General features: G+C 42.6%; 1 protein-coding gene across 2 annotated transcripts in view; it reads right to left on the reverse strand.

Moving 5' to 3' along the window:
- Positions 1–20,158, reverse strand: part of klhdc3 (kelch domain containing 3) — a 29,080-nt gene extending 8,922 nt beyond the window's left edge. Inside the window, exons 1-8 of one of the 2 annotated variants that reach the window (XM_071922588.2) lie at positions 20,103–20,158; positions 17,943–18,188; positions 15,626–15,802; positions 15,274–15,389; positions 15,115–15,186; positions 13,178–13,391; positions 12,374–12,460; positions 10,729–10,837 (exon numbers count right to left, since the gene is read on the reverse strand). In XM_071922588.2, the coding sequence (XP_071778689.1) occupies positions 10,729–10,837; positions 12,374–12,460; positions 13,178–13,391; positions 15,115–15,186; positions 15,274–15,389; positions 15,626–15,802; positions 17,943–18,096 (929 nt within the window). In that variant the 5' untranslated portion in view covers positions 18,097–18,188; positions 20,103–20,158. Of the gene's footprint in view, positions 1–10,728; positions 10,838–12,373; positions 12,461–13,177; positions 13,392–15,114; positions 15,187–15,273; positions 15,390–15,625; positions 15,803–17,942; positions 18,234–20,102 lie in introns of both variants that reach the window. The other variant, XM_071922589.2, reaches the window with a different exon arrangement.
- Between the last annotated feature and the right edge of the window lie 3,965 nt (positions 20,159–24,123).

Here is a 24,123-nt window from a genome sequence, read left to right on the forward strand (position 1 = left end):
ACTGTCTCTCCCTCCATCAATCTCTATTCCTCTTTCCCGCTGTCCCCTCCATCGCGTCTCCCTCTTGCTGCGTGTTCAGGATGTTGTAAGGGTTTTACGTTGCTAATCTTCCCTAAACAAACACGGTGGTGGCTTAAAGCGGCCAGGAGAGGTGCAGAGCACGAGCGCAGTGGTCCCAGGGGGCCAGCTGGGGAAGTCATTACGCCCCCTGCCCCCCAGGAGGTGATCCACCCGGGCTTATAGCAGGAGCCTTTATCAGAACCCCCACGACCACCCAAGCCCCCCCTCCTCCCCCCATCATCATCAGACTGGCTACTCTTGCCGCCTGTTGCTGGCTGTTACATTAGCACTCATATTTAATCATCCTTATCAGCCGTAAAGCACTGCAGTGTTAATTAAAATTGTAGTGTTTTTCAATTTTGGCTTGTTTCATCATCATATGTCAAGCCTATATTTTGATTAAAGTTAACATAATTGGTGGGTGGCCTTGTAGTTCACATGGGTGGCCTTGTAGTTCACACAAGATCATAGTTTTGGATTATGTCAGGTGTAAAAAGCAGTGTGCCACGGAATAATGCATGCAATACAAATTTGCAGTTACTTATCTCAATGCGACAATATTGCTGACAGCTTTGCCTCTATTGCTTTCTATTGCTTCAAATGCCACTTATGCGAGAACTCAGTGCCAGTTATCAAAGTTCATTTCTGAAACAAAACAAGGAAGCTTTTTACATAAATGAAGTGGACACTGGTCAGTCTACATTAATTGTTGCCTTGCATATTTATTAGAGTTTCAATCTTAATGGGATCCTATGCAGAAAGTAAGAGGTTTTTTCAAAACATGCAGTATGCAATAACAGCCAGTGGGTTTGACGTAGTGGAGAGATTAAAGTGAAAACCTCAGTAACAGTGTATTTTCCCTTACTGAAACGCACCCTCTGAACTCCACTTACAGGCTCTTAACGACAGCATTGCTTTGTAAAGATAACAAATGCTCTGAAACAAACAATTTGCAGGAGTTTGTTACTGCAGTATGAGAGGAAATTAAATGAATGGAGCTCATCAGGCCTGAAACTGCTCTATATGGCTTCTCTAAACTGCTTCAAATCCCGGTTGGAAAACATGGAATCCCTGATTATGCCTCTAAGAAGACATCCTGTACAGAAACAAAATGGACTTTCCTGTGAGGATCATCTCTCCTCACACATTTCTTCCCCATTCAGTATAAATTGATAAAGCAGATCTTTCTTTCAATAAAACCATTTACTCTCTTGGTGGTATAACGATGTCTTACTAAGCCGGAGACCTTTGTTTTCACACTGCAACAGAGAGAACAGCTTCACTCGTAGGAGAAGAGCAACACACGATCTACACATCGATGCATGCCCACGTTTGGGTCGACAAGAGTATGATCCACAATATGAACTTTGTTTACCTTGTATAACTTAGTTTTTACATCCCATATGTATATTAGATTGCACATTGCCTATGCTCATTACGCAAAGCCTCTTAAACTGCCAAGCGAGGCAGTCCAGTTTGTGAAAAGAGCAAAATCAAATTCTTACAGGCTGCATTAGCAACATGAAGAGTCTGTCTCGGTAACGGAAGCAATGAAAGGTAGCCTCCCTATCTAGAGAGCACACTGCAGTAGCTGTCATTAACTACTGTGCAAACTCACATGGAGAGCGGGCATAGGCCTTGGATGCTGACGCGTGAAAGGGTGCAGATAAGAGGATGCTTTAACAGGAGCAACAGGAGAGAAGAGGATGGCATCCGCTGGGACAAGTCTTTCTCGCATGCTCATCGACAGTGTTAGCCTGGGTGTGAAATTCAGCAGAACGTTAGCGAAGGGTCATGCTTTAACAGTCGCCTCGAAAAGGAACAGATTGAAGAGAATCATGGAGGTAGGGAAGGAGCAAGAGGGGGGGAAGAGGGGTCTGTTAGGGTGGTAGTGTAGTTGGAAGCGGGAAAGTCACGGGGTGCGACTTTATGTGGTGTCCTGGTGTTTGATGGGTCGCTTTGTTACTCGATCAGCAAAGTATCATTATGTGTGAAAGTGCTCCTCCTCCTAAAGCAGCAGTGGTTCCCAGTCTGAAAGAGGCCTGAGCGACGCCCCTCCCCCGCTTAAAAAAAACACTGGTTGCTGTTTCAAACAACACTCAATAAGGGTGTCTAATCAGCCCCTCCAATTGCCGGTCTTCTCCGGCAATGTGCTGCCTGTTCCACCTCATCTTCCAAACCTGGGCCTCCAAAACCTCAGAAGAGCTGAACTACAGCCCTAAAACTAAATGAGGGAACACCAAAGAGCCTGGGAACACTCTAATTTGTCTGAAGTGTCCAGGAATTTAAGCGCCCACAAATTCTGCAAATGACTCTCAGAAACAGCCACGATGCAAATTAGGTGACGAGAAGAAGATTGAAAGCTGAAGGAAATTCCATCGGCGACACCTCTGTCGTTGCTTTCTGAAGACAAACATTGGTGTTGATGATATAGCCGAAGCCCGTCCTGTCCTGGACGAGTCTTCTGCGGCTTCATTGGCCATATCCTCATTCTTGGAGTGATGTGATCTGCATCCTTTTCCTTTCTCCACTTCCTATTGAACTTTGGTCCTTCAGAACCCTCTAGCTCAAAGGAACTCATCACGCACTACAACTTCCTGCAGAGCACCTTATCAGGACAGCCAGATGTGCAACAAATATTTTCTCAGTAGCACTTAAAAAATTGAGTGCAAATACATGAAAATGCTAGGAATAGGTAAAATGATTATGTTACGACAAACAGGTAACTAAAAAGCAATTTAGGCTAGCAAAGTCTGTGTCTTCTTTCAAATCACTTCTCAAGACACACTTCTACAGATTGACCTTCATGTAATCGTTTTATCCTGTTTTGAAATCCTGTGTTTTTACCCTGCGCTATTATTATTGTCTGTCTTTTGTATTACTGTCTGTCTTCTGTACTTCTGTTGTACTATACTCTTATTTTCTGTAAAGCACTTTGTAAACTGTCTGTGTTTTTAAAAAGGTGCTATACAAATAAACTTTATTATTATTATTATTAGTAAATTACTAAGAGATTTGTGGATAATTAAAAGCCAATAGGTGAAGCACTGTATGTTGAAGTAGACAAAAACATACAGTATATGACATGATGAGAGAGGGAGAGAGTCTTAAATACAAGAGTTTAATAAATAATATAAGCAATTTACAAACTGCTAGTTGCCTAAAATTATTCGGTAATTACTAAAATTGCACAATTTCATTACCTGGTACTTTACACTTTCCAGCACTGTTAAGGCACTGCCATTTTCTTCACATTAAAAGGCCTACAGTATATGAACGCTATCCAAGACTTTAGTGAGCTGATCAGAGTTAACGGTTTTGTAATACTTTATACAGAGCAGGTTTGAGCTAAACTTGCAACTTTGAAACAAATGTCATTGGTTTGGTCATTACAGGTCCATGCATTCCCATCCATTTCTTCAGCCTTAATCTCAGCTGTCTCACCTAGTCTCACCTAGCTATCTGTGCCCCCTCCTGGGCAGTGGATTAAGACCTGTAGCGGAGCAGACTTAAGCCCCATGCAGAGGGTGAGACACTATCTACAGCTGGCTCCCAGAGACGCCTGGATTAGACGGAGGAGATGGCAGTCGCGAGTGGAGTATGCATCTCAAATTGCAACTCCCGTGGACAAAATGCAGTCAGACCTGGTGATGGTATCGGAAAAGAGAACTGGCCCTGCAAATCTCAGCAAACACAAATTAGTACATTTTATCAAGACAGGCTGTTATCTAGCCAGCTGCCGACAAAAAAAGAGGAATTGGTCAATAAATAGTGTTTCAGGGCCTTGACCACAGCTGGCTAATACAGGGAAAGCCAAAAGTGCTTGTCAAATGCTGCCCTATGGCAGGCGGCATCATTCTGAAAGAATAAGTCACTTCCTCAACAGCCCCACTGTTCAGCTGCAGCTCTTAAGACAAGCGTCAAGGTCAGTCACCTCACAGGAAATGCTCACAAAAAAACATTTTGCCAATTGTAGCTTTCAGACCATCGCTTTCATACACAAGTGGTCTGGGTTATGCACTGCACCTTCCATCAGAACAGCCCAATGGTGAACTATTCCGTTCTGAAGCCAAGGTAATGTCACTTTATTAGACTTTCTTGACATCCTGCTCTTTAGTGTCACGTTGTAACTTTTCCTCTAGTATTAGTTGAATCATTCTCTTTGGGTCACAGAAGCTTTGTACTGTTTCTCTAAAAGCCTACTTGCCTAGCACTGTTATTGTGTAAACATGAACTGCTGATTGTGAAAAGCATCGCTCTACATTCTATCTGTTACATCAGTTTGCTGGCGTGTTTTCCCTCATCATGTTTGCTTATCTTCATAGTCTGGCGTTGCTCTGGGGCAAGGGGGCTAAAACCACCAAAAAAGTATTTTGGTTGTGGTGATAGAGGTAAATCAAATAGTAAACGTACTAACGTCTGGACATGTCAACACAGTCAACAGCACCACAAAGCGTCACCTATGCAGGCTGTTTATTTGAGCTGCTGTGTAACACTCACCCCCATGACACCTAAATGTATACAGCCTGTTAGTGGGTTAAGGAGGGTTAAGATGCAGATGAAATACTATCAGGAGCTTGTCTTTGAAGAGTAAATCACAGTGTTTCTGCGCTGCCCCGAGGTCTTGTCCCGCCACGTGCGCGATGCCCCATATCCTGTTAGGGTCACCTCCACTGTTTGACAGGTTATATCTCAGGCGTACTAAACACACACACGGACAAATAATAAAGGAAACTTCTGCAGCCTAGCCTCTGACACTGAAGGGCAAATGACAACATGTGTGCGGCATCAAAATCTAGGGTGTGTTGATAGGCATGTTTCCATGGAGCCAAGTTCCACTGTGCCAGATCTTTACACATCATAGGCCGCAGTAAGCACAACTAGAGCATCTGATATTTAGGATCAAGGATTGACACAATTTAGAATAGAGTGCCACGTTTTTTAAGTACTGACAGGCAAGAAAATACAGTGTTTTAGAATTAGTTCTGCCTCAGTTCTGAGTTGTGTTTAGTCTAACCTTTGAACTGCCAGGTTAAACAGCGATAATAAGCCATGCTTTAACCAGCTGGACTACCATAACATCAGCCCTACCAGCCACTGATAAGGTGCGAAATGGTCTAGTAGGTGATATCGAGGCACCAGCGCTTGTGACCTTGCTGATCCACTAAACAACCCCTAGACTCCATAGTAGACCTCTGGCTCAACCTCAGCGGCTTGCTGTTGACTGGTGAAATTTCATGCCGATTAAATATCATGGTGAGATTTTGGTGGATTACACAAGAGGTTTTGGGCTGGGGTGTTTTGGCTACCAGTGAGATTACCTCCTATGTGGTCCCCCTCTAGCTCAGAGGGTATGGCAGCCCCCAACTCTCTATACCTAAAAAATGCACACTCCTCCACTACCCCTTTTCCATGGGGATAGGAAAGAGACATCTGCCAAATTAGATCAGTTTCAATACTAGCTTGAATTGGAACCTGAATTGGAAATAGAGCCTGATATCAAACTACATATATACTTATACATATATTCAGCATTTTCCACCAAGACCGGCTCAGCAAAATCCTAAACCAGGTTAATGAGTCAGATATAAAGAAAGATAAAGAAAGAAATCCCATAAGCGAAGCATAAATTTATCTGCATCTAATGTTAGGAATGTCGTCAATAAGCATTCCATCTTCACTAAATGTACCAAGCAGCTCTACGTATTGCCAAATGGGACGCAAGTGTGATGGCTGGCAGGGCAGCGGCTGGCAGGGCAAAGCAAGCATGTGCGTGTGTATGTGCACCACACTGACGTCAGCTTGACAGGAGGAGCTGTGAGTCATGAGTCATGTGAATACACCCAAACGCATGCAAACACACACAAATGACACACTAAAATGGAGAGAGGAAGACAGAATGGGGCTGAGTGTGTTTGAAGAGTGGAAGCCAGTGGGAAATCACAGCAGTGACCTACAATGACTTCTAGGATGTGACTGGGATCTGTGATGGACTTATTTACTCTGCACCAACCAGCTAGATAAAATTAAAGCTGCAACTGAAATCATGAAGCAAGGGAACTGAATCAAGGCCATTTCATGGTATTTTAAAGGCTTTAAAAACCTCAACATAATACCCTCCTGGTAAGGACTCCAAAAAATCAATTCCACAGCACACAAGTTCTGAGAAAATAATCAAATTTAGATGTTGGCTGGAGCTGTGGGTTCAACTTAAATAAAGTTAACTCAATATTTGTTTGTTAACACATATTGATTAACAGTAGTCTAGTTTCTGTCTTGTTTTTGCTGGCTTTATCCAAAGAACCTTACAGTACCATATGTGCATGCAATTCTAGAGAGGGTGGCCTGAACAGGGATCAAAGCACCTAACCCTGGCATTGTTAATGCTACGGTCTACCCACTGAGCTACAGGACCACACTGTCCTCGTACTACCACCAAGCTCATCATCCAGCGCCTGAGCTCTTAGGGATGGAGATGATCACTCTGTTTCCCACGTAATGGGATTACATAAGGGCCACAGACCTCACCTGGGCCTGCCTAGGCATAATGATGACATCAAAGGGACTCATTCATCACTGAAGGCCACATTGGCATGGTTAGGCCTAAACAGACAGCCACAGATCCCCCCCCTGCTCACAGTGAAAGGCAATTAAAACCTTTGAAGAACACTCACTATCAGCAGCCCACGCTAAGGTGATGAAGGGCTAAAGGCACAAAATGACAATTCTGCAGAGGGCTGTTTTATATCTTAATATTCATCAAAAACCAGTTAAGTGAGCCTTCCATCACAGGAGTTGAGTACAAAGATAATTTGAATCTATCATCTTTAGAGTTCTCAGAGCAGCACAAATACCTGTAATGGAAAAAAATACATACTCTAAATCTGGTGATGGAATGAATAAACCTGATCAAGGCCAAGTAGTTCAAGGGCCAGTGCCAGATTCCCGTTCACAGATTCCAAGCTGTCTGCTCTCAGCATGCCAATCTGTCACGTTCTTGTTCACATCCTGCCCCTCAGAGGATGCCCTGTTCCCAACCTTACACTGCTTCCTGATTTAGCCCAACCTGGGCTTGTCGTAAGCAATTATACACAGACTGCGATGAATGCCAACAATGACAACATGTACTCAGTGGGACATCCATAATCTAAGTGGCACTGTCTTCATTGGTGATTCAGCCTCAGCAGTGTTCAATCCCCCGATGGCAAAATATTAAAGACAACTAGTCCTTGGTAGGTGAGAAAAAAAGTTGGGTGAGTCCAGGGCCCGGGCCGCTCGGTGCTTGTGTGCGTAGGTGAAGGTCAGTGCAGGTGGAGTCAGTCATGCACGGGTCGTCCTTCGTGGGGCAGTGAGCAGGTCTCAGTAAATGAGTGTAGCAGAGGCGCCGAGGGTATATCGAATTGCGCTCCGTGAGAAAGAACGCTCCCCGAGGTCATAAATCAGAGATGGGGCAGAATTTCGCGCCTCTCTGCAGCTCAGCAGGCCTGTTTACACTGGCGTAAGTGGCACTCAATAGACTGCCACTAACGCCCAGTCTGTCATTCACACACACACACACACACACACACACTCCTCTCCTTTACCCTCAGAGGAATGCATGTGTGTACCAACAAACACATACATACACTCGATAGATAAACTGCACTAAATCACTGTATAATTGCAACCAATTAAACAGCAACAAACTAGTGAAATACAATGTAAACAATAACATTAAGGCTCATTCAATCTAAAACCAAGCATAGCCGACTGCTGAACACTTGAGGAGTTGCAATTATAACCTAATGCTATGCCTACACACCAATGCAAACACGCACGTGTGCCTCCCTCTTACTTGCTCACGTCTTATTTTATTTGCATATGGTTTTAATTATGTGTCTTCAGTCTACATTGTTGCTGCTGATGTTCATATTAGCAATGAGTTTAGCTTTAAGACACCTTCACCTCAATGTTAAGTCCAGTCCAAAGTGTAGCCCCTTTGAACACAGAGGGCTCTTGGACTTAATAGTTTTAGTGTGCTTCACTAAAGCAATAAATTATTCCTCAACAAATTCCTGCAAGTAAAGTAAATATCATAAACTGGGAATAAATATCAACAGAGGGGATCTGTTTTGGATCAATGTGAAAGGCCAACCTTCCCAGGAAAACAAGAGGGGGACCATAAATTTGAACACCATTTCCTAGGCAGACTCACCAAAATGAAGAGCCCCGCAAAGAATACAAGCAAGGTGTCCAGCAAGTAATTCATGATGGCCTGTGCAAGCATTTGTCAATTTCATTGAGACAGATGCAAAACAGTTTTTAGCCCTGTTAATTGCCCTTAAGTTGTTAAGTCATGCAAAAATAAACACAGGAGACACTGCATCAATTGGCTATGAAGATACTAAGATAGCAAGGCCTCACCACTGTAATGAAAAGATACCAGTAAAGTAAAAAAAGAGAGTTTTGACCTGTATCAGTGCAAACCATAAAAGAAATACAGAAACACAAAACGAATCCACATAGGAAACCTTTCAAAGCACACATTCACTTTCCTGTGTCCAAATAGGAGAATGCACAAGTAAACAAATCAGTGTGATAACAAGGTGCTTGGTGTGTGTTTGTGTCTCTCAGTATGTGTGTGCACGTGCTTATGGGAGTTCCTGTGTGTAAGAGGCTTACGTGTGCTCATGTAAACAACAACAGTCCAGTGCTGGTCGACAGAACCTGTGTGGCCAACTTGCTCAGAGCTTGTAGGGATCATGCTCTAATTTGTACAGTAACAGGAAACAACGTCTTGACACAGACACAGTGACAGAAACACTGCTGGACAAGAAAATCCCCCAATTTCCAAAAAACACTTAAACAAACCAGTATACCAACCCCCTCCTCATCAAATCACACCTAATAAATGTCAAAAAGAATCAAACTAGAATATGTATATGTAGGTGTAGGTGTAGATAATTTCAAATATTTAAGAGCCCAGGAAAGACATTTATGATAAAAATTTGAGAATGTCCATCCCCACTTTAAATGTTCACTTGCCCATGTGGTCCTTTTACAAGTTTCTAATATGAATAATATGCGTGCATGAGTGTGCATTTGTGCATCTATGTGAACATTATAAGGTAGAGAAATTGCCGTGGCCAATGTTCCCTTTAAAACCTGGCCTGAGCCGCTTAGACAGGATGTGCAGCTCATTGGGACTCTGAGATGTTGTGGGGTGTTCGATTTCTTCCTCTGCTCAGCCAGCACCCGCCATCAATCCACTGAGCCCAATGACACTCCCCAGCCCTATCTGCTCAGGACAGGAAATCATGACTCCCAAAAGGCAATCCTGGACTAATCCCGGCGAGAAACCTAACAACGCATAACAATCCTCAGGAATAAGCATCGCCTTTAGCTCTCCATCTCTATAAACAAATCTGTCTCTCCTTCCCCAATACAATACCAATAATTGACTCTTGACAGCTACTTACAAGCAGCAGAATTTATGTTATGTTTTCTCTTAAGATTTGAATGTTAAAAGTGGCATTTTTAATCCATCTACAGAGGAGTGTAAGAGCGGAAATTTGAAATATCCATAAAAATGACTATTCATTTTCTATTACATTAGTGTTATTTTTCTATTGATTAATATTCATTATATGCACCCTCACAGTAAAAAAGGTACATTTAAAAAAAACAATGCTGCATAATGGATTAGGCATGACTGATGCTACTTCAGGAGGAATCATTAGGGTACCAATGCAGAACAACTCCAGCTGAGCTGAAGAGTTCTTGTGTATTACAGTATGTTGCTCCCTGTGCTGTAGTGGGCAGCGGAGCGGTAGAAGTCTAATCCAGCAAGGGCCGGGGGCCTCCAGGTCTTCGGGGCCAGTAGACGTACTGGGGCTAAGAGGACTCTTATCCACAACCTCCCGATCCCCACTATCAGGTTATCCCAGTGGGGTTCGGCTGATAACACAGCCTCGCTGATAACAGTAGCCCAGGTCTCGGACCACTCTGGACCATGCTAATGCTGTTGGCTACCTCATTACTCTACCGGCTACTGGTCTATCAGGAGACTGTCACCAGGCCAATGGCACCTTACTAGCTACTAACCCCCCGCTAGCACTACTGTCTTACAGCCAACAAGGGGATCATCACAGACTGCCGTCTACAGGAGCCGGAGTCTCCCATCGGCATGTTGAAAGGAAGGGTCGTTCTTTTCTCCATACACTGTTAAACTACACAGGATGTTGTGCGTCTTCTGAGCCTGTGCTTCATACAGACACCGCTATTATGACCACAATCAAAAGATAAGACTTTTAAGGGTCTGCAAAAAAAAGGGTTGGCAACATTTCCTCACTCTACCTCTTAATCTAGGTACTGTGCAAATTGTTTTTCTTTTTTCTTGGGGAGAAGCAATAGAGATTCCATCCTAGAGCCATCATTTTGGGATGCATATTAAATGGTTATATTTTATAAAACATCCTAAAAGACAATGTTCTGTTTTCTACTCTGTGTCTGACTCTGCCTTCAAACTGTCCCAATAAAAGCAAAAATGCACCTTTTGCTCCAGAAACAGGACAAACATCATGTAGATACAGATTGATGATATAATTTTTTATATCAATTTTACTTGAGGTATAGAGAAAAACGCCATTTCAAGTGGTGATATTTTGTTCACACACTACTCTGCCTCACCTGGTTCCTCCAAAGAGGATGATGCGATCTCCAACCATGCAGCAGCACTGTCTTCTCCGCGGACACGGACCTTTCCCCTTCGGTTCTACCTTCTTCCAGGAGAAGGCTTCTGTAGTGTGTACAGACAAGACAAACGATGTAGAGATAATAATGAGCATTCACACATAGAGACAAACTCAAATCTGTTTAGTCACCAAATAATATTCAGAAAAAAAAGAGGACAAAACTAGACCACAGCGAGTGTATATGTTGAACTGCCAATGTTGTAGGCGCTAAATCGACAATTCTCTTTTTTCCGTGGTTAAAAATCAAAACTAGGTGCACGTAACCGGATGTTTCATAGTGTCTTACTTTAGTTAGACTCTACTTAATCAGATGAATTTGATAGCCGCTCCCCCACATTGCAACTTTTGATCAAGGTGGGCTACATCGCCGCAGCTACACAAATCCTCAGCCAGTTAATGTTACATAAACCTGCTTGTGCTCTCCATTGTGCTTGCAGTTCATTCAGCTTCCCTCTATATTTAGCCACAAACACAAGGCCCAGGGATAGGGGAATGAAAAGAGGGAGTGTTGCAGGCAAGAAAATAGAAGAGATGCTTTTTTTTTTTTTTCTTACACAAAACTTTGTACTTCAGAAATAGAAAAAAAAACCCTCTCCTTTTCTGTGTTGGAGTGCAATATGAGTGACGATGCTGAAGCTCTCTCAGTCGTTCCATATAAGGATGAACCGTGTAGCTCCACACACTCAGAGCCAACGGCATCATTACATCTCTATAGCAACAAGCCATTCAGTCTTTGTTGGGCTATTAAGAGTGCAATAGAGGTGCTGCCATCTAGTGGACAGCAAAATGCAGGTTTGAATGGTTGACGGTAAATGTCAGGTTCAACCAGTACAAACCTCTTCAGCTGGATAGAAAAGGTCTTGCCTAGTACTTCATCAATAAAAACCCTTTGATAAGCTAGAAACTGGACAAGGCAGAGATCAGTCGAGCTAAGCTTAAGTGTTATGCTGCGACATAGTGTGCCTCACATGTGTTTGAACACCATTGTGCATGATAGGTGGTGCAACATGTAGCACTTTCAGTTTTCTATAGTAGCATGGCAACAAACATCATGGAAACAGGCGGGAGGTGGGAGAAAATAGGGCACGGTCCTAGTTTATTGATGACAGCTAATGCAGTGGACTTCAAGCTAGAGCTAGGCAAATATAAAATAAAAATAATTATTAGTTCCAGCACTAGCAAAGAGAGACTCTAGAGATAGTAACATTGTCAGTTTTTTATCTGTGCCCTTCTGGCAAATGAGACGGGGCATCTGCATTTCATACTCTGCATAACTAATAGGGAGCAGCCAACCACTATCACGAGACTGACAGTGATGCAAAGAGGGAGGAGAGGATTGTCTGCATGACTCTCTCCAGAAGAATGAAGAGGAAATTGGGTCAGGATGAGCACTGCCAGTGCTACATTTCCTCCACAGAGGTAAACACAGTCATGACGACAGCTGGGCCAAAAACAAAATTATGATACATGGACCAAGGAAACACAACCAGGAAAGACACAATTAACAGCAATGCCAGGCCGCTTTACTGCTACATAACCACTCTGCCAAACCTGACTGGACTGAGTAAATGGTGAATCACCTGGATTAAATTTCCAGAGATCGTTGAAGTGCCGGTCCAGACGGGCGTTGTAGCCTCCAAATATGTACAGCTCTCCATTGTAGGCAACTTTAAACAGAAGGGAAAACAAAAACATGAAATCATTTGTATGGTCTATCATGAAGATCAATGACATTTTCAGCATAGTAAATGGAATCAACTGAACCAACTGAATTGGCTTGGCTTGTTTTAATCAGAAAATGTGGGCAAAAAAGCCCACATTGTAGAATGAATGACACCATTTATACTCCCACTACCCAAAAAATAACAGGAACTGGCAGCCACTTGCTGGCAATCTGTGAAGGCCACTGGCTTTCAGAATGTACACAAACAAACCATGTTTGAGAATGAAATGGGAAAAGGTCACACTGGGAATTAAAGCTGTTGTTTGTACACAATTGCATCATTAAAGTAAGAAAGCTGGAAAATTATAGTCCACAAAGTTTTCCTTCTTATAAATAGATTATTGCAGTCTACTCAAAATAAGAGAACTGTACACCAGTTTAACGACAAGTGCCAGACCACTAAGCAGCTTATTCAGAATTCAAAAATGTATTAAATGTATGAGATTAATATATGCTGACAATCATTTGTGTGTACTAGTGTATGTGTGTGCCTGTGTTCATCAGCTGCGCCCCTCCCCACCCCCCCGCACACACCCACACCTATCACACACTCTTCCTCCCTAGGCCCAGAAGTGACCCAAAATAACTCCCACTCCCCACAGCTACAAAACATTCTACAGGAAATGTAGTGTGTGTGTGTGTGTGTGTGTGTATATCTCACAGGCCGAATGACTCCTGCGTCCCTCTGGCAGTGGCTGCGCTGATGGGGTGCTCAGCCAGCAGTTGGTCTCTGTATCAAACACTTTGATCTTGTTGCAGTAGATCTCGTTGTTGGAGTGGAAGGGACCAAAGCGGTCTGCTCGCCCCCCAAATACAAACATCTTTGTCCCGATGATGGTGGCTGAGTGGAAATCTCTCCAACGTGCCGGCGTGCCCTATAAAGAGAAGACCAGCACAGGATGCTGTGACTGACACACTTCAGCACAGAATTTCAGTTGAGAGACAGGACGTAAACCACAGCAATGACAGTGTATTTAGTTTGTACATTGACTGCCTTGTTCCATAGCCTGAACTTCACCCAGTAAAACCACTGCTGCATTTAATAACCATGTTTTCAAACTTTCTAGGTTTGCCGTTCACCAAAATGTTTATGCACTGGCAATCACAAGGCTTCATACCCAGCAACTTCAGATAAACAGTGCCACCTAGTGGACCCAGTTATCCAACACAAGAGCACACATCAAAGCTGAATATCTGGGACAGCACTGAAAGCATCGGAACAACAACAAACTATCCAAACTATTTGCTTTTGTGTTACCACCAATTATTCAAAAATAATACACAGAAAGGTACTGGATAGAATTTGGTGAGGATTTTACACATTTCTGAAGAATAATGTTGCCAACATTGGCCTTGGATACTAGGGAAGCATGAATAAAGAGCAAATATACAACAGTGAAATGTGATCCATTTTGAGTGAATGAAAGCGTGCCTCACAAAGGCAAGCCTCTAGCCCTTTTGCATTTAGCTGGCCTATAGCCATGACAAAGCCTTTTTCACATGCCTCCAGTTCCAGAATGTGTTGCCATTGTTCTCCTGGGATTTTACTTAGGAAAGCAGCCTCTTTAACTGGAGTTATAAATGATACAGGGGTAGAAATAGAACATTTTGTACAGCAGTCAGCCAAAATGATGCAAATAATGTTAACACTTCATTATCCAAAAGCCAAGAGACAGCAAAATGCATCAGTAATGACCAACCTGATGAAAGTGAAATGTTTAACATTACTATACTAGATATAGGACAAATAAAACCCCAAAGGACTGCTAGGCTTAGAGAAAATTTGGAAAAGTACATTAACAACTGTAAAGTTGTTAATGTACTTAAAGTTGTCAACTCTGCACCAACTCTCACATAATCTCCACTGCTATTCAGAAACTGACTAACAGGTTTTGAGTAAAGAGCACAGCAGGTAGACCTGGTTTTGCAGAAGGAATGTGAGTCTAAGAACATGCAAAACAAAACAAAAAAACATAACGGGGTATAAGCTAGTCACATGGAGAGCTAAATCCTTACAACAGCCAACCCTCTGTAATCTGCTTGATGACAAAATGTTATCAGTTATGAACTAGAACTAGGTACTGATGGAATGAGGATACCCTCTGTAGTTCTGCCAAAATCAATACGGAGAGAGCTATAATTTCCGGTCATGTCAGGTAAGTCTAAAGTATACTTTTAGGAGAGTTCATCATGGGAGCAAGCTTGCTGGACACATAAACAAATGACATTTCCCAAAAGGGTCGGGTATATAATCCTCTGTGAGGCTTTTTGTACTTGGCCGTCTACCAGGGAGCTGCATTACTGGACAGTGCAGTGCCTTTGTATCCAGCCAATCTGACCACTGGGCACTTCTGCAGCAGTACTGCCAACCCCAGTGTTTGCCAATGGCTTGATGATTTCCAACACAGTGCTTTGATATGTAACTGAACACCTTGCCCCTCCATTCTATCTTTGTGGGGGTTTTTTCAGAGCTTTGTGTTCATTTATATTTGGACTTGAAGCTTCAATGCAAGACAGACAATGGATAGATATTCAGAGAGAAACTAAAAACAAACACATGGTTTTGGGAAGAATTAACAAGTGGTGGTTTTAACTCACCCTGGCATTAATTAAAGACCAGACCATGGTAGTGGTGTCCAGCTTGTGGATGTCGTTGGAGAAGCAGTCAGCCTAAGGAAGGACAGCAGAACAGAGGAGTTCAATCAGGTTTCAAAGCTCAGAGAGCAAGTCTCGAAGTGAAAAGCTGGGGAGACTCACCAGCTGCTCATATCCTCCAAAGATATACATGGCCTTTCCCAGGACACAGGCCGAGTGGCCGTCCCTCGCCCCTGGAACCGTCCCCGAAATCTTGGGTGTGAACCATCTGTGGGTGTCTATGGACCGCAAATAGTTTACATTAACTCAAGGCATTCTTGCAAAGGGGCCTAAACTCATGTGCAGTGGAAAAGTATCATGCATACAGGCAGGTGTTGCAGCTGCCAACACTGAAAACAGCTACCTCCCTCTTGCTAGAGCAGCCTGAACGTCAAACAGGTGCATCTTTACTTATAAATGGAATACAGCCCGAAACTATCACTTAGCAGTATGGGATAAAAGCACGTCTACTTACTGACATCGAAGGCATAAAGCACATTGCAGGCCCCCTCTGTGTCGTTACGCCCGCCCCAGATGTAGATGATATCTTCCAGCAGCACGGCTGTGTGGCCATAGCGCATGTACGGCACCTCGCGGGCGTGTTCCCGTCCTCCAGTCCTCACTGGGGGCAACTTCATCCAGCGCAGAGACACTGAGTTTCAAAACAGACAAAAAAGGTATATGAAATCAATACATCTTTACAGACTACCTGGACTAACCATCCATAATAAAATATCTTCTGAGATATATGTGGCAATGAAAGCAATACCAGAAAAATCTTAACCTTATTCAGGAGGTTGAAAGGTAAATTGATTTATTAACTTTTGCATGATCTCCTAAGTCAGTATACAGAACAGATAGATAAACATAATATAAGCATTATAATGTATGTTTCACAAGTGAAAACCTTTTAAAACCAGCATCATTTTGCCAATGGAAATGATGAGAAAAGATATTCACATAGTATTTTTACTTGAGAAAGTAAGAATACTTCTTGATGTAATTAAAATCAAACAATAACTAGACCAACATATGCCATTTTGTACACTGATAAAAACGTTGTACAATAAATTAGATTGATATTATTTCCTAGTTGGTTGAATGTGATCTTGATACAATGATTAACCATACGTTGTAAGTGGTGTTGGAATACAAAAAGTGTTAATATCATGTATTCAGATTTTGGGATCCTTCTTTTTTTTATTTTTAAACTTTAAGTGTAGGCTAATTACTATACTACATTGGCACAATTTCTTTTATTTCCAGACCAATTTAATTTGTTTCAAGCGAAATTCTTATGGGTCAGTGATACTTTTCTAACAACCTAGAGCAGTAACAAACGTTTTGTGGAACAACCAATTTTCTGGGAGACTAAGGAGGCAAGAGATTCAAGCTGGTAACTCATATCAAAGGGCAGCAGTGACACTCACTGAGCTCTTAGGGCCATTTAACATACATGCAATTATTTGAATATATTAGCAGATGTAAACTAGCGTGGTACATTTGAATGAAATCCAGACTGGTTATTTGAGTAGGGGAAAAACAAAATGCAGTCAGCATTAATCAAAAACCACTTCCTGTAAACATCATCATCAAATAGATCACTTGGAACCTGAAAAACCATCATGTACAGCCTGGGGTCAAATATTTCATAAAGAAACTTCATAGGGAGAAATAAATTGGGAGAGATGAATTTCAGAGACTGAGAAAAGCAGGGGAAGGAGGAGTCTGACAAAATAGGCAAGTAAAGAAATCAAAGGCACCTTAAAAGAGATCAGACTCTGCTATAAAATGAACATCAAAGACAGGGGGCAGAGAGCGAGTGACAAGATAAACATTGCGACAATAGCTCTGGTGGTCCCATTTCCATTTCAATCAACCGAAGGCATCATCATCTAGGTATGGTTCCACTGTTCTTTTCATGGCAGGGCAGTAAGCAGGGAGGCTAAAGTTACTTAAGGAAGTTGTAAAACCCTAAATACAGGTGGCTGACCACACAGAGGAAAAAAAGGAAAACAGGTCATGAGGAAGAAAAGGGAGCAATCTTATATACTCAAGAGCAGTATGATACCTACTTAAAGAAAACACCTGTGTGTGTTTGAGATGAATAAAGAAAAAAAAAACTGAGAAATAAGAGAGAGGGAGCGAGATTTTAACAGCTGGCAATGGAAACCTTTAAGATGGGTTGTTGTTGTGGTGGTGGAGGTTTAACAGACATTGAGAATACTTCAGCTGGGACACGGCCTCCTATCCTTACTTCAGCATTTGAATAACAAACATTTTTCCTATGTCATGACAGACAAAACATGAAAAGGACATTCAAAGAGAATGCCTTTTCACCTAAAGATGATCAATAATTTCCAAAAAAAAGACACATCTAGAGAATAATGAATGTGCCAGTTAAAACAAAAAAAACAGGTCTTATAAGAACATACACTGCTGTTGAATGCAATGCACAGGGTGCCTTCTGTGGCCCTGATGTCGGTACATTTCCATGACCTAAAAATTTTTCCTTTCTGGTTTGTCAATGCTGTTTTTAAGTTAGGAAAAGTTGTAAAGGGACAATCTGGTTAACACGACAGTTGGGCTTGCTGAAGAAAAACTGCTGAAAACCACCATCTAATGCAATGAATGTGTAAAAGAAGTTTTTTTTAATTCCTGGATTCCGACTTCCCCAGAGAATTTCTCAATTTCCCTGACTCTCCCAGTCTGGAATACACCTCTCTAAATTCCATGATTTTCCAGAAATTCCATGACCAGTGGGAACCCCGGATACAGCATTCACCACTTACCTGTGTTGAAGACATGCACATCAATCTGACGGAGTGTCTCGTAGTCCTCGCCGGAGCAGTAGCCTCCAAAGGAGTACACCTTGTGCCCCACCGCCACAGCAGCATGGTTGACTCTCCGCGGCCCTCCTTCTAGGTGCACCGTCCAGCGCAACATTCCACGCGCAAGCACCTCCGTGACTGCAAGTCCTTAGACCATCACTCTGTCGCCTGCCTGGACCCCATCGAGTCAACAGTCACCATCAAGACCTGGGACCAGAGGGAGGAAAACAAGTGGAGTAGCAGAGGGTAAATCTGCATGGGAGAAAAGTGAGGGGCAGTTGAGAGGAACACAGAGGGGAACTGTTTGTCCTCTTGCGCTAAGATCTGCTCAGCTCTGCTGCTGCTGACAGGTCCACAAACCCCCGTATTATCTAAGTAGGGAGAGTATTTTAAGAGGTGATTAAGCCTACACCTACCACTGTCTTTCTTCCTATTCACTCTTATCCCTGTCTCCTCCCCTTGCATTACAAAAGCTTTAAATATAGAAGCACATAAACACATGCAACCACTGCAAACACAAAGTGAGAAACGTTTAGGCAACACCCTATCATAAAAACAATGATTCAAATTTCACCACAAACAAGCTGCTGGGGTAATATTTTTTTGAACAACTGTTAACTCATATTAGGCTACTTAGATGTAAGGGAAGCTACAACTAGGAGAATGTGTGTATGGCTTCAACTTCTATTCTATCTGGCAGAAGGCAAAGATGGAGCAAGCATTCAGCTATCTCGCTATAGCAGCGTCCTGCAACCACAAGATAATGGACACTCATGCAAAAGAGAAAAATGTATGATAAAAAAATAGGAACTACATCAGCCAAGAAAGGTATCTACAAAAAGGCTTGCAATCCTTAGTTGCATGGCAGCTGGCATGTAAACAATTCCTCTAGAGACAGTCGCCAACTCTAAATAGCTAAATTTAAAGCTTTAATAGTGAATAGTTTGAGTAAAACAGGTTAACATCCACCATTAGTGGAAAACATTAGCCACCTGTCTTGCAAACAAGCACAAACTCTAAAAAAAAAAAAAGTTGAAGCTGATGCTGGTTCTTGCTAAACCCCAATCTGCCCTCCCTTATTCTGTGTCAGTGACTCACTGTCTCACTGACCTCTGACCTTCGGTTTGCTCTTAAAAATAAACTCTCAGAAGACCATTTAACATAGACCTTTCTATTTCAAGCACACACATCTCTGTGGAGCACCACAGGCCAGAGCTAGGCAATGGGAAAATACCAGTCTTTCCTTCATGAGACTCAAGTGTTTTGCTTTGTTTACCACTGTCATGGGTTTGGAGCATGTAAAAGCTGCCATGGTGAACTCAAGACTCCACTCAAAATGCATCTTTAGTCGCCACGTAAAGGCAACATTGTCTTAGTAATCCAAACACCGGTGTCCACTTGTTTTCCAGACATATTGCAAGAGCAATTTTCACAATTCTCCTCCCCTTGTTGATTTCTCGAAGTACAGAGGCATCTTTGTGAGAGCTGGGCTGGGGATCAGCTTCTACACCCTCTTTGACCATTAAACAGGATATTGCTAATATCAAATGACTGTCTATGGCATTGACAACTTAGAGCACACAGTGCCTTTGTACAAAATGCATGCAACAGACACACGGGGGTTGGGTTACAGAAAGGATAACAGCATTGATGCATAGCTTATGGATATTGCATAGGTCACTGATGCCCAGATCACTACACCGATAAAGCTAATCTAGACACAGTGACACTGAGCCGCAGCACGGCTACTCCAGTCTAGTTAACGCATCCCACATTAGCTAGCCAATGCTAGCTATTACTAGCCAGGGATACGCCTGTAAGGGACAGCGACTAGCCAGGCTCAGAGCCATGGCTTTGGCAACATAAACTTGAACAACAATTGCTTTACAATAACAGTAGTGTATGTAGCTATCTAATGTTACGTTAGCTAGCTAACTCTCCATCATGAGAAGCTGTGTTGCTAGCTAAGCTAATCTTAAGGTGCTAACGTTAACTAACTAGCTAACGTCAACTGGATAGAAACGAGCAGCCACATTTAACATTACCTATTTTCAACCTTGTCATAGTTACAAATTGGGGGGCTAGCGTTAACTGTCAAATAAGCAGAGGAACAAACTTTACCTTTAGCTCGAGTCGGTGGTTGTTAACTAGGGTTTGGGTAGTTAGACAGGCGATGCTACTATCCACTCCCAGCCGTGGCCCGACCCTCGTGACGTACAGGGAGGGGAGCGGACAACTAGCGCCCCCCGCTGGCAAAATCCCCCAAATCCCCACTATTTTTGTGAGAATTTGCTGTATGAACTTTATCGAGAGTAGTTTTGAATAGTGAAACTATAACCTACAGCAGCGTCCAATGCAGTAAAAGTGTGTACATTTGTTACTATTTGGACATTGTTATACGAACAGAACCAGCAGCGGACCGTTGTTTACGGCTGTAGCCGTTTAATATAGAACCTCCTTGTTATAGCCATGTGATTCTCTCTCTCTCTCTCTCTCTCTCTCTCTCTCTCTCTCTCTCTCACACACACACACACACACACACACACAATTGCAGCAGCAGATGGCGCTGTCATACACGTTTTGGATTGCTCATGAGGACAAAAGTCAGCTCTAAAAGTTTGACATCTGGGCCAGGTTCATATCATCAAGTATTAGAACAGAAGTGCTTTGACCCCTACCCAAAAACGTTTCTTAATATAAGATACATAGCCTAGCATTATTGCTAAGGAAACATTGCTGTCACACCCACTTTTTCAAATGTTATTGTGTGACAGCAGCGGCTGGTTCCAGGCAACTCCACCACAGGGAGGTCAGAGGTCAGGGTCAGTGTCCCAGGAGCTGGTAGGGAATCACTGTCTTGCTCACTTGAGCATGGTGAATGGTGATTGACATGGGGTTTGAACCCAGGCCGCTTGGTTCAATGGCGCTCTCTTTAACCACTAGGCAAGGTTGCCACTCTCTGTTTAACTGTTAACTGTTCAAGAGGAGCAGACCCGGGATCAATAGTACAAGACTGTGGTTGTATTGGGAAGCTCCCAGGTATGAATTTGTGTTTGATACACGGAAACCTCCCTCCTCTTGCAACCACTACCTCCAGGCCAATGCTGTAAATAAATAAGAATGTGCTCTTGGGCAACTTGCCTGGTTAACAAAGGTTTGGAGAACAAAAGAACCCTGATCTGAGGTTCATATGGGCATGGTTGGCCTAATCGTAGCTGAACTCCAGGTGATGTGGCCAATGTCAAAGGTCAGCAACTCTGGTGGAACTCACTTTTGCATTTATAATTGCGCCACAGTATGTTAAGCCTATGCGATACTGTGAATTTCACTGGAACCCGTTAAACAGCCTGCTTCTCATGTCTAGACTACATTATATGACATATCATGCAACTCGATCGCTACCTAATTTTGAAAAGCGTTGAATTACAAAGGGGTGGGCTTGACTGATCAACTTGGTCCCGAATGGGGGAGCTGAGGTGAAAGCAGAGCCTTGTAAAAGGATTATGACACTGTAGAGCCATATTACAGCTGCCCCTGGATCTGCCTGTATTACTGCCCAGGTCTGCTCCACTTAGGAGGGGCTTTGATTGATTCATTGTGTGTAGGCATTCCACCCCCATGCCAGCTGCAGGTCATGCACAATGGTGAGATTGTGCCTGGGACGGCCCGAACGACAGCTGCCCATGGCTGCCCCTTGGAGCTCTGATGGGCGATTACAGACCACAGACGGATCCACTCTGGAAATAAAGCTGTAAGACATGGATACTGTACAGCAGTAAAGGCACTTTCTTCAAGTTACAATACATACTGGAATACAGATTTTTGGGTTCTTGGGCTTGTCCCTGTGCTAGAACGCGTATAAATGTAAGATAAGAGTCAGTTCAAAGAAAAACACTTTTTCCAGAGTCTTGTGTGTATTTTTCTATCTTGACCTCTTTGTTAATAAGAAAGTAGAGATGAACAATAAATCATTTTAAATGAGTGTAGACCCACTAAACTTTAGATCCTAGAAGCTGTCTATATAGCAGGGCTTCCCTGTACTGTAGGTAATGATATTATAAGATTACATTTTAATACTGCTCTACTCTGGAATTGGACCCAGGACCTCCTGACAATTCCTCTGATAACCCTCTGATAAGTGTGTTTACATGACCACATGTCTGTGGAACAGGATGTTATTTGGGGTAATCAAATATTTTGTTTTTGAGCTAGTACATTAAAACATCATATCCTGTTTGTGAAGCACTAATCCAGTTTATGAGAACCACAAATGAGATACATGGGACACACTCTAATATTAGCCATGCATACACCTTTCCCCATTGACTGTTTGTTTTAATGTTCTGCTTGGGCTCAGTCTCCATGATAATATTTGGAATATTCTGTTTATTCATCTATAAAGAGATAATATTTGTTGAGACATGACAGTCCTCTGATTAAATCAGTGAGAGCCTGCTTGTTTATTCAAGGCAGATCAAGGATACTTATGCCTATGACTTCCATTATTTGGTTATTCCAAGTGTCGAATATCTTATGAAAAAGATACACTGGCCAACATTTCGACATTTCTTGCTTGCCTCACCACTCCTCACATAGGTTTTAAATGTTACTGAAAGCTACAGAAAGTGAATTTCTCATGAGACAGGAGGAGAGAGCCCAGCCCAGCCCAGTGAAAGTCTCTGCAACTCCAGCTACGCCCAGTCCATCCTGCCAATCAGGGTAGAAAGTTTCATTCCATCCCACCTGTCAGCATTTGCACATATTGCGTCACCAATCTGACCCTGCTGAGACACTCTTTGACACATTTGCTTAGTGGTGTGTTTTACAAACTTTATAGCCAACACATGTGGTGTCTGTCTGTTGTTATGCCTGACATAGAGAACAGGAGTTGCCCAACTGCAGCATAGCTCTGCAAGTCAACAACAACTGCTAAAACCAACTGTTGTTCTGGATTCTTGGGCAGGCCCAATGATGGAAGAGCTTTGCAATGCTTTGTGGCAGAGAAAAATACAGCCTCTACTTAGGAATGGCTCGTTTGGTTAACCTTTCTCTTACCCATGGCACATAAAAAATCCTCAGTGCGTTGCCACAATGAACAGTAAAACCAGCTCAGGGCGAAATAAACAAATAAACGAAGGGAAAGGGAAAAGAGCATTTGTTGACACTGACACACAAAAAACAACTACTGTAATAGTCCCTCAAATATGTTTTTTTTTTCTGACTTTGTATTTCCTCCTGCTTCTCTATTTTCCTCAGGCAAGACAGGTTCAGGGCTACAGACAAAGTTTCCCCATGTCTATAGGTGAATGGAATTTGTCTGAAAACTTATATACCATGTTTTAGACACTATAATGAACCAAGTCTTTAGCTTCTTATATGGGCTGCATGTATAATCTTGGTTTCCACTATATGTTTCCATTGCTTAGGCCCAGTCATGGTGTAACTGTGGCCAATAATCCTCTGGTTTTCTTATGTCTTTACAGTCATAATGTCAAATCCTACTACAAAAACATCACCCGAGCTAAGGTCAGCGCATGACTACACTGCACAGAGATATTCCCCGGATGTTTAATGCACTGATTCGACTTCCGCTCGCTGGATTAGGTCAACAGCATTAGGCAGTCCAGAATGATGTCATAGAACATGATCTAACTCTGTGGCCAGATGATTGAATCATACATTTTCCTTTAATTTGGGGTTATTAAATGAACAGAGCTCCTCTCTGTGAGTTTCTCAAGGAAGAGGATTGGTATGTGCCTGAGGTCATTTTCTCACTTATGGTTCATTTGAATTGGTCTGAATTAGGAGTAAAATTAGTACTTTGTAGCAATTTTTTATTGGTTCGGTTATGTTTCCCATTAGCAATTAAGCAACAAGCCATACTTTATAAGCAAAGTCATGTGGTCGTGCAGGGAAGCCAATTATTGGACAAAACTACAAATCTTAAACAGGTGAGCGATTTAACAGAATATTATAATTTCCACTTTGGCTATAAAGACGTAAAAAATGCTTAGGCAGCAGTTAGGTGTAGTGAAGGAGACGGGGTTTAAACCCTTGTGACAGCAAGCATCTTCCCTGCTTAAGTGTCATTGGGCAAGGTGCTGAATCCCTGCCACCTATGGGTGCTGTTCTGTAGCTGAGA

Source organism: Centroberyx gerrardi, chromosome 15, assembly GCF_048128805.1.
Source record: "Centroberyx gerrardi isolate f3 chromosome 15, fCenGer3.hap1.cur.20231027, whole genome shotgun sequence".
Taxonomy (NCBI): Eukaryota; Metazoa; Chordata; class Actinopteri; order Beryciformes; family Berycidae; genus Centroberyx; species Centroberyx gerrardi.